General features: G+C 41.3%; 1 protein-coding gene across 3 annotated transcripts in view; it reads left to right on the top strand.

The window, feature by feature from the left end:
• Positions 1-1936, top strand: part of ddx3xa (DEAD-box helicase 3 X-linked a) — a 41312-nt gene extending 39376 nt beyond the window's left edge. For all 3 annotated transcript variants that reach the window (XM_052014869.1, XM_052014870.1, XM_052014871.1), the window contains one exon: positions 978-1936. In XM_052014869.1, the coding sequence (XP_051870829.1) occupies positions 978-1054 (77 nt within the window). In that variant the 3' untranslated portion in view covers positions 1055-1936. The remainder of the gene's footprint in view (positions 1-977) is intronic.
• Positions 1937-11944: the final 10008 nt, after the last annotated feature.

Genomic DNA, 11944 nt, shown 5'->3' on the forward strand with positions numbered 1-11944 from the left:
TACTGAAATATAAATTGCATACCAAAATTTTCTACAGACGAGCTGTTTAGCAATGTTTGAAATATGGAATACAAATTGAGGTGAGAGTAACTGTAGCAGGTAGGTGTGAATTGGATGGAGAAATGTCATTTACAAATTTGTTCTAAGCTCTGATTTTTGATTGGGATGTGTATTGCTGGCAGTGTCAACATTGTCCCTTGCTAATTCCATCAGATCTGAAGGAGTTAAATCTTGAGTGATCAGACTTTCTAATTACTTAGACAAGCTTTAATTAAATTATCTTAATTTCCCCAATTGCTACAGAACATCAGTGCAGTACAGGAATGGGCGGGTGTCCCACTGTGATACAGATCTAATTCCATTTGTATGGTCTGCATTTCCTCTATTTCCTGCCTGTTTACATCTGTCTAAATGCCTCAGATGTTGCTACTGTATCTGCTTCTATTGCCTTTGGCAGCACATTCCAGGCACCTACCACTCTGTTAATAAAACAAACTTGCCTCAAATCTCCTTTAAACCTTCCCTCACCTTAAACCTTTGCCCTCGAGTATTTGACATTTTCCATCCTGGGGAGAAATGTCTAATATACATCTAACTATGCAAATAATTTTCTATTCCTCTTAACTGCACCATAGCAGTACAACTTGTCTCCAGATCAATGTTCATGAACTCCGGCTGCTGATCAATCAGCTTAACCATTATAATGGAACACTCTGTAAGATCCCACTCTTGAAACAGCAACTTTTGCAGTGAATGCTGTGGTACTGCATTCTTGAACAAGCCTGTAGCTGATTAACTACTAACCAGGCCTGGTTCTTGTCAAGTAGGAATCTCTAGATGAGTTGTGGATTTCCCTCCCATTGTTGATTTAGCATCAAGGTTGTAGCTATTTTACTGTACACAGGTCAGTTGTCTTCTACACTGGTAGCTTTTGCAGAGAAGTTTAAATTCTCTAACTGACCACATTTGTTTTCCAGGTGGCTATGGAAACTATTACAATGCTGATGGATATGGTGGAGCTTACAACTCCCAGGTGGATTGGTGGGGAAACTGAATATTCCAGTGGATGTCACCTTGCCAAACAAGCTAAATGGAAACCACATGTAACTGAGCCAGACTATACCTTGTGTAGCTTCAAGAACTCGCAGTACATTACCAGCTGTGATTCTCTGGATATTTTTTAAAGGGAGCTCAAATGCAAAAAGACAGCAGTAACAGAAGAACATGAACCCTAGACGATGGAGAAAATGTGGCCGTAAACAGCACTAGAATATTGGCTATAGATGTTGAACTGTGCTGCATTAATAGTTTATCTCTGTAACTGAGGATCATTTGTATGTTAATGTACTGTGCCTTTATAGAGGAACTTTTATTTTTAATGTCCTACTGGTTCATTGGGCCTGAGTTCTCGCAATCATTCTCTAGCACAATCTGAGAGAGACTTGGGCAGAACAAACCTTGGCAGAAGCAGGGTGAAATGGCTTTACCAGGAGTCATTTACCCAGTTGCACTTAACATTGTTACAAGGCTGAAAATAAGCAGTGACCTCCATTACGGCCTTGACATGCGTGACCTGTAAAGACAACTTGGGGCATTTGCAGCATTCTGATCCCTACTGTGGGGAAACGATGTTGCTCACTCTATCCTGGATAGAAACCTGTTGGGGACATGGTAGCTTTACAAGCCATTCCAACAATGTGTACAGTCAAGTTTTAATGCACTGCTGTTTCCAATTAATACACCTAAGCAAATGCAAAACTTCTGAAAACTTGACATAAAGTAACTTGACAACATTAAAGGCAGCTAGTTAACTAATTCAGGCTTGCCTGGAGTGGGCAGAAAGTAGCTAGGAATGTATTTTTTTTAGGGGTTTTTGAAAACTTGAAGTTTCTAGATATGGATGAAAGTCTCATCCATTAGAAATCTTAAATGCCTGCCATATCTAAAAGGAAATTGAATTTCAGAATGGCTAAATGGACCACAGCACCGAGTGACTGTACAGACGGACTCGGCTGATTTTGGTCTGATACGCATGCTAGTGTTGTTTTTTGGTCAAGGGGAACGAACAGAAAGATCTCTGCAGCAGGCTTCTTTACTGAAAATTACATTTGTGTATACTCGAGCTGCGTTACAAAGTTCAGAAAAGCCGCATTTAACTGTTTACTGTAGATTCTGTAAAGTTGCTCCACTAGGGTCTGAAGTTTGATGCTTGGAGATCACAGAGAATGGAAATGTACACATTACTGCACAAGGTGCCAACGCTGGTAATTGATCGCATATCCACTATAGCATAGTGGCTTGGGTTTCCTTTTGCACACTGTCCATTACATGGACAAATAGTCAGTTTAATCCGCTAAATCTGGCCAAAGATTAGTTTTCCCACCTGTTTAAATGTTGAGCTGTACAATGCAGTCAGGTGAGTTGACTTGTAACTGCCAAGATAGGGTAGATTTTTCTTAGCTTATTTTTTTCCCCAAGTGGCCAGACTGCCAGTATAAAAACTACTGGAAATTTTGGGTGGAGAACAAACTGAAAAGTAGCAAAAGAACTTATCAAGTGCAATACATCTATTGTGTGTTGTGCCTTCTTGTACTGAAATTCTCATCAATGGAAAGTAGATGCACTGACAGTATTGAGCTAATCTCTTGTGATGAATGGTGCTATACAGGTAGATTTAGGCCCTTATACATTGTGCCCATCAGGTTTTATATAAGAGATCTAAATACCTTTAACAAATTTATTTTAATGCACATTCAGAGAATATTTTGTATACCGATGTCTTGTCTTGCATGCATTTTCTTGAACCTCCAAGTCTTTTTTTGCAGTGATTGTCAAACGCAGCTTAAAATGGGAAGGGGTGGGAAAGAGGCTAGATACCAAACCAGGACTATTTTGGGACCATGGGGGTCTAACAGTTGGGGATTAACTATTTGCACACAACAGATCTAGGTATTTTTGCTGCTAGTTTTGTGTAATATTTATTCATTTGACAAATATTTAATTTTTTTGTGTTTGTTTTTTGTAAGCCTAAAAGTGATTCTTTGAAAGTTCAAAGAAAACCCGAAAAAGTAACTTGACCAAAAGACAGTCCAAAAACACTGGCACTTGAATGTTGAATGTCAACGTATGCGTGAATATATATACATATATTTCGGGGTAGTGTGAGCTCTTATTGTTAAGGTCATATTGGACCCAGAGTCAGAAACTGAACCACAACCTACTGTCGGCCTTGTGATTGCCGCTAATTCCCATTGTCCTATCAAATTCATTCATGTGGGTAATTTGATCAAATCTGAAATAAAATATGCCAAGGTTTGGACAGAGTTTCTTAAAATTCTAGAGGAAAAATGTTTAGAAATGGCAAAATGTTATGGTACTCCAATTTGTTTTGTTTAGTGAATGTCTGGCAAAGAGCAAATTTAATACATGTGGTTTATCACTTTATTGTTGCATTTAGTTGCATTTGCATATTAAGTGACTTGGGTATTCAACTTGACACTTTTAAGCAAGTTGTAGTTTTTAGACCTAATGTTCATAAATGGTAAAGAAAAATGCTCCATGCTGTAAGTTCCTACAACATAACTATTGCAGTGCATGAGTATCCAGTCTTGCTCAGTGCATTGAATACCTTTTTAGTCACTGTAGATCTAGAATTTGCTTTCTATAATAGTTTAGATGCTATGCTCTATTGCACAAGAAGACTCGGCTGTGCATTACTTGTATGATTTTATCAATAAAATTTGAGCTGCATCAACTAATGATTTATCTTGATTGTTGTGAAAAGGATTGAAGAGTTGAAAAGGTCTTGGACTTGCTTTTTCCATATCTTGAATCTGTATTGCAAATTCATCTCTATGCTTAATTATTTAAGTTTGGGCACCAAGTTATAGCTCAATTTTTTAAAAATGGCAATTTGCTTAAACTTGTGAATGCATGGGTTCTTTCCATGGTACATGTTCAGGGCTTAATCTTTTTTAATTGGTGTTTGACAAAACTGTAATCTTCAGGTATCAAAGTTCACTGAGCTCCAGTGACATTCATTGGAGCAACTAAGGAAAATGTTGAGGTTGAGCAAAACAAATTCTGAGTTTAGTCTAAAGTAAACATTTTAAAATAAAATCAATCCATCTAAGGCTTTCCAGTACTTCTACCTTTAACAAGTCTTGTTCCTTCTATTTGGACTTGATATTAAATGGTGGTGTCAATAAGAGTGCTATTCCTGATCCCTTGAATTTAATAGTTACTCTAACAATCTCTTAAACCCAAAAATTGCTTTGCAAGGTTTGATTTAGCAACTGGTGTTCCAGCAACATGATAGCTGTCCTAAATCCCTAGAAGGTTGCATATTAGAATTTGAGAAGGTTTCCCAGTATATCAAGGTTGGCTTAATAATGTGCCTTTCTGCATATCCTTTGAATATTCTTCAATAGATGCCCAGGAAGATTGATTTGCTTGTGATTTGTTATCTCACTTTATTTAAATTGCAATTTCCTTCGAGGCAAAAACACTAGAACAGATAAATGTGGTATGTGTACATAAATACTATGGGAATAGCACCCCTCCAGCCATTCACAGATCCAATACTCTTTGCTCCTCGAGTCAACTGAGATGTGTTCACTCTAGCAGTTATGTCCTTTTTCTTAGAAAGGACTGGCACTTCAATATTTGTCTTTGCAGTCACTGCAATAAGGAATTGCCTGCTTTTTCTACTGTAGAGAAATGGAGCAGCTGGTTTTGGTGCAAAGTAAACTCTTAATGTTTGCAGGGTACAACTTGGTGTAAGCATTATGCATCTATCTAATTAAAATTGTGCCATGGAAAAGTAGTATAATTCCTTCCAGAATAGATGACAGCATCCATCAAAGACTCAAACAGCCAAAACAAAAGCAGGGGCAATGATTCTCATGCTTAATTGCAAAGACTATAGGCCCACTGTACTCAAGCTCTCCTCAACCTATACATGAATCTTGTACATAAAAGATATCCCCTCATAAATATGGAAGATTTAACTATTCTTACTAAAGTGCTAATAATGGCAATGTAATATCTTGTGCTTCAATCACTGTAGTAAAGGCCAAATGCTGCTTTCTTTCCAAATTGTTGGCTTCGTGATCTCTATGTACATGAGTACACAAATCTTGCTGGTGTTGCTCTTTAAACTTGTCCATTCTTCAAAGTAGATATTATCACATTTCATTAAATTTGTCTGTGATATTACACATTAATTTACTTTGCAAAAGAACTGCACTGATACATGTATTATCAGTGAGCTTGGTTGGATGCAGGCTGGAGAGCTAGCGAGATTGCATCCACTGTAGAGCTGTTGTGGTAGGCAAATTGCAGCAGGTCCTGGTCTTTACTCAGGCAGGAGTTAATTCTAGCCCTGACCAACTTCTCAAAGCACTTCATCACAGTAGATGTGAGTGCTACTGGGTGACAATCATTGAGGCAGCTCACCCTGCTCTTCTTAGGCACCAGTCTGATTGATACCCCTTTGAAGCAGGTGGGAACCTCTGACTACAGCAGTGAGAGGTTGAAGATGTCCTTGAACACTCCAGCCCAAGAAACAACCTTCCACTGTCACCCTCTGCTTTCTACCATCAAGGCAACTGTGCATCCAGTTTGCCATGTGCTCTTCCAGAGCAGCCTACCATGTGGAGCCTTATTGAAGACCTCACTGAAGTCCATCTGGCCAATGGTTTACGGCACTGCTGTCATAAACCTTGCTCACTTCTGCCAAAAAAAATCGTATCAAATTCATGAGATGTGATCTCCCACGCACAAAGCCATGCTGACTATCCCTAATCAACTGCTCGCCAAAAAGGAGGGGATATCTTATCCCCTCTTGTAACGTGCCTACCACTGATGTTAAATTTACTGGTCTATAGTTCCCAATTTAAAATAATAAGGAAACTAGATATGAAGATAGCTAATAGTAAATTTATTAAAGAAAATACCCATGTGGAATAAATACTTTATGGGCAAAGTAATAAAAATATAATTAATAAAGCCACTATTAGGTTAATTGTTAATATTAGCAAATGGAATAGTGAGTCTGTGCGCTTGAAGGATTTTAGAATTCAGCAAAGCATGTTCCTTAGTGTTTTCTGTACTTGATTTTATATTGAATTTAAAAAAAATAATTTGTGCTCCTGATTTGGATCTGCATCCCAGAGCAGGGCTTGTTTGCAAGCTCATGCCACTTTTTTTTGTCTAGCTCACTGCACCCCTTCTACTGCAAGTATATCTGATGCCTTCCCCATCATTGTGGGGGACTTCAATCAGGCTAACTTAAGTAAGTCTCTGACCAACTACCACCAATATTATCGCTTGCAGAACCAGAGGAGCCAACACACTCTCACACCACCAAGAACAATTACCATGCCATCCTGTGCCCACACTTTAGCAAGTCCGATCACCTGGCTGCTCTTCTACTCCCAACGTATAGGCAGAGACTGAGGACCGCAGCACCAGTGGTGAGGACCATGAAGGTATGGTCAAGGGAGGCGAAGGAGCGTTTGCGGGACTGCTTTGAATTGGTGGACTGGACCATATGCAGGGATTCATCTTCGGCTCTGAATGAATATGCCATGGCCGTCACTGACCTCATCAAGATCTGCGTGGATGAGTGTGTGCCTTCGAGAACATACTGAGTCTTCCCAAACCAGAAGCCCTGGGTGAACCAGGAGATTCGCAGTCTACTGTGGCTAGATCTGTGGCATTCAAGACCAACGATCCAGAACCCTACAAGAAAGCCAGGTACGACCTACAGAAGGCCATCGTGAGAACAAAAAGGCAATTCAGTGTGACGTTAGAGACACATTTGGATGCACGACAGCTGTGGCAGGGTCTGAATGCCATTTCTATCTACAAGGCAAAACCTAACAACATAAATGGCAGTGATGCTTCACTCCCTGATGCTCTCAATGCCTTTTATGCACGCTTTGAAAGAGAGAATAACACTAGACCTGTGCAAATCCCCAAAGCATCTAACAACCCTGTGATAGCTGTCTTGGAGGCCGCCGTCAGAACACCCTTCAAGAGGGTGAGCCCTCACAAGGTGTCAGGCCTTGATGATGTACCTGGCAGGGTACTGAAAATCTGTGCCAACCAACTGGCTGGAGTGTTCAAGGATATCTTCAATCTCTCAATCCTGCGGTCTGAGATTCCCACCTGCTTCAAAAGGGCAACAATCATACCAGGGCCCTAGAAGAGCAGGGTGAGCTGCCTCAATGACTATCACCTGGTAGCACTCACATCTACTGTGATGACGTGCTTTGAAAAGTTGGTCACGGCTGGAGTTAACTCTTGCCTGAGCAAGGACCTGGACCTGCTGCAATTTGCACCATAACAGGTCTACAGTGGATGCAATCTCACTGACTCTCCACTTTGTTTTGGAACATCTAGGCAACAGCAAAACATGTCAGGCTGCTGTTTATCGCTTACAGCTTGACGTTCAACACCATCATCCCCTCAGTGTTAATCAACAAGCTTCCAAACCTGGGCCTGTGTACCTCCCTCTGTAACTGGATCCTTGACTTCCTTATCAGGAGACCACAGTCAGTGCATATCAGTAATAACAGCTCCTCCTCACTGACAACACAGGCACACCTCAAGGATGCGTGCTCAGCCCACTGCTCTACTCTCTCTACACTCACGACTGTGCGGCTAAGCTCAGTTCAAACGCCTTCTATAAATTCGCCAATGACACCACTATGTTGGTAGAATCCCAAATGGCGATGAGGAGGCTTACAGGAGTGAGATAGATCAGCTGGTTGAGTGGTGTTGCAACAACAACCTTGCACTCAACATCAGCAAGACCAAGGAATTGATTGTGGACTTCAGGAAGGGGAAGTCAGGAGAGCACAAACCAGTCCTCATTGAGGGGTCAGTGATGGAAAGGGTGAGCAACTTCAAGTTCCTGGGCATTAACATCTCAAAGGATCTATCTTGGGCCTAGCACATTGATGCAACCACAAAGAAGGCACGCCAGCGGCTCTACTTCATTAGGAGTTTGAGGAGATTTGGTATGTCACCAAAGACTTGCAAATTTCTATGGACGTACAGTGGCGAACATTCTGACTGGTTGCATCACAGCCTGGTATGGGACCTCCAATGTAAAGGATTGCAAAAGCGTTATAGACTCAACCAGTTCCATCACAGGCAGAACCCTCCCCACCATTGAGGACATCTTTAAGACGCTTTGCCTCAAGAAGGCAGCATCCATCACTAAGGACCCTCACCATCTGGGACATGTCCTCTTCTTATTCAAGCCATTGATATAGAATGCAAATACCTGGGGCCCCAGCAACATTCCTGTGGCACCTAACTGGAAAATGGCCTCATTTTCTGTCCATTAACCAATGCCCAATGTTCTCAGTCCATTATATTATCCATGTGCTCTAATTTTGTTTAATAACTTCTTGTGTGACACCTTCCCACATAATGCTTTAATCTGAATGTACCACATCAACCTGCTCCCCCTATTCTGTCAGTCATAAGCTCAAAGATTTCTAATAGATTTGTCAAACATGATTTATCTCTCATAATCCTTGTTGACTCTGCCTAGTCCTATCTTTGTTGCCTGGGTGCTCTGTTACCACTTAATAATAGATTCATCTCTTTCCCAACCACAAATACCAGGGTAACTGATCTATAGTTTCCTGTTTTCTCTTTCCCTCCTTTCATAAAGAGACAAGTTTCAGTTGCTACCTTCCAATCTGTTGGAACTAATAGAGGATCTATGGGATTTTGGCAAGTGACATCAGTGCACCTACAATCTCCACAGCCACCTTCTTCACAACCCTAGGATGTAGATTATCAAATTCCCATTAATTTCTCCAGTACAATTTTTTTGTTCACTAATGCTAATTTCTTTCACTCTGAACCTCTTCACCATTTCTGGGAGGTTTTCAGAGAAGACTAGCACAAAATATGCGTTTACTTTCTAGGCCATTTCCTTAGTTTCTGATATATCTTCTTTCCTTGGTCTGTAAGGGACCCAAATTAATATTAGCCAATCTTATCCTTTTCACACAACTTTTATGGTCTGTTTTTATGTTTCTTGCTGGGGTACTCTCATACTTTGCTTTCCCTTTTCTTATCAATGCCTTCACCCTCATTTCCAAAATTTGCCAAATCCTTAGGCATACCGCATTTTGACAGTATTCTAAATCTTTTACTTTGATACATCTTCTCTTAATAGTCACGCTTGCACAGTTTTTCTTGTTTATTCATATATGTATAAACTATATTATTTTTTTCTTAACTATTGGACATTACATTAAAAGGTAAGACAATAAATAAAAGCTTCTCATCTAATGCAGCCAGTCATGATTCATGCCTTTGCAATTTGCTTTAATCAGATTCAAGATCCTGGTTTCTGATTGAACTATCACTTTCAATTTATATATAAAATTCTATAATATTACAATTATTGTTCCCTAAAGACCCCTTAACTACCAGATTGTCAATTAATCCTTTCACATTTCAATGTCCTACGTCAAAAATAGCCTGTTCCCTCAATGATTCTTCAGCATACTGATAAAGAAAATCATGAGAAGCATGAATTTGTCCAGCACACCATTATTACTAATTAGATTTGCCCTGTCCCCAATGAGTATTATATTACACTCATTATATGCACCTCTAAATTCCTGATTTATACTATGCCCTTGCAGAGATACTTGCTTCATCTTTAGCCACAGGTAAAGACTGGAGGGTGGCTAATATTGTACCATAATTTAAGAAGGGCAGCAAAGGCAAGCCAGGGAACTACAGGCGAGCAAGTCTGACATCAGTGGTGGATAAGTTACTCAAGGGGATTCTGAGGGACAGGATCTACCATCATTTGGAAAGACTAGGTCCGATTAGGAATAGTCAGCATAGCTTTGTACATAGTAAATCCTGTCTGACAAATCTGTTAGAGTTTATCAATGATGTAATCAAGAGGATAGATGAGGGCAGGGCAGTGGATGTTGTCTATATGGATTTTAGTAAGGCTTTTGATAAGGTCCTGCCTGGCAGGCTAGTCTGGAAGATTAGATCATAAGGGATCCAGGGAGAGCTAGCTGACTGGATTCATAATTGGCTCAAAGGTAGGAAACAGAGGGTGATGGTGGAAGGTTGTTTCTCGAAATGGATGCCTGTGATTAGTGGTATTCCACAGGGATCAGTGCTGGGACTTTGTTATTCATTATTTATGTACATTCTCATCCCAATTGTATACAAGGCATGATTTGTAAGTAAGTTTGGGGATACTACTAAAAAAGGTGGTATCATAGACAGTGAAGAAAGTAATCAAAAATTACAGGGGGATTTTCATCAGCTGGGTAAATGGGTCAAGGATTGGCAAATGGCATTCAATCCAGATAAATGCGAGGTGCTGCATTTTGAGAAGACAAACCAGGGTAGGACTTGTACTGTGAATGGTAGCAGCCTGGGGAGTGTTGCGGAACAGAAGGACCAAGGACCAAGTACATAGTTCATTGAAAGTGGCATCACGGGTAGACAGGATGGTGAAGTTGTTCGGCACACTGGCCTTCATCAGTTGAGTATAAGATGTGCAATGTTATGTTGCAGTTGTACAAGACATTGGTGAAGTGGCACTTGGAGTACTGTGTACAGCTTTGGTCACCCTGTTATAGGAAAGCCATCATTAAGCTGGAAAGGTGCAAAGAAGATTTGCAAGAATGTTGCCAAAACTTGAGGTCCTGAGTTACGTATAAGGAGAGGTTGGGCAGGTTAGGACTTTATTCCTTGGAGACATAGGAGACTGAAGGGTGACGCTATAGAGGAGGACAAAATCATGAGGGGCATAGATAAGATGAATGTAAGCAGTCTTCTTCACAGGGAACCAATAATTAGGGGGCATAGGTTTAAGGTGAGAGGGGAAAGATTTAAAAGGGACCCGAGGGGAAACAACTTCTCGCAGAGGGTAGTGCAAATATGGAACGTGCTGCCAGGGAACGTCATTGAGGTGGGTACAATAATGACATTATCGTTTCGGTGAACTTCGGAGCAGCTAAGTTTTTTTTTCTCTAATCGGGAATAGTGGGGCAAGACTGCGCAGGCGCGTGACGTAAGCAGGTAGCGCGCGAGCAGTTTAAAAAGATCGCCATAACCAGCAGGCAGTGGAGTGAGAGGTAGCAGAGTGATTGGGCTTTGGCGGTAAGGGGACGAGGTGCCATTCACTTATCTATTATTCTCTTCGGCATCAAGAGGCGGAGGCCATCTGCAACAACACTGGTGAGTAGCTGGTAAGTAAAGGTAAGGTTTACTGTTATTATTATAAATTTTTAAGTAGACTACAGCTAGGTGGGAAAAAAAATAGTTCAGATAGAGGGCATAGCGATGTGCTGCAGCTACATGATGTGGGAGCTAGTGGACCCTGCTGTGATGCACGGTGACCACATCTGCAGTAAGTGCATGAGGCTGGAGCAACTTTGGCTCAGGATTGATGAGCTGGAGTCACAGCTTCAAACACTGCAGAGCATCAGGGAGGGAGAGAGATAAGTAGATGCTGTGTATCGGGAGGCAGTCACCCCCTTAGAGCAGGTACTTCTAGGGTCCAGGAGGCAGAGAGATGGGGGACTGTCAGGGGAGAGAAATAAAAGGGGAACAGGCAGAAAGTGCAGAGGACCCCAGAGGCTGTTCCCCTCAATAACAGGTATTCCACTTTGGATGCTGTTGAGGGGGATGACCTACAGGGATCATGCAGCAGAAAGAAGCCAGGTCTCTGGCACTGGGACTGGTCCCCCTGCTCAGAAGGGAAGGGAGGAGAAGAGGAGGGCAATAGTGATAGGGGACTCTATAGTCAGGGGAACTGACAGGAGGTTCTGTGGATGTGAGCGAGAATCCTTGATGGTATGTTGCCTCCCAGGTGCCAGGGTCCAGGATGTCTCTGATTGGGTCCACAGCATTCTTGAGCGGGAGGGAAAGCAGC

Source organism: Pristis pectinata, chromosome 4, assembly GCF_009764475.1.
Source record: "Pristis pectinata isolate sPriPec2 chromosome 4, sPriPec2.1.pri, whole genome shotgun sequence".
Lineage (NCBI taxonomy): Eukaryota > Metazoa > Chordata > Chondrichthyes > Rhinopristiformes > Pristidae > Pristis > Pristis pectinata.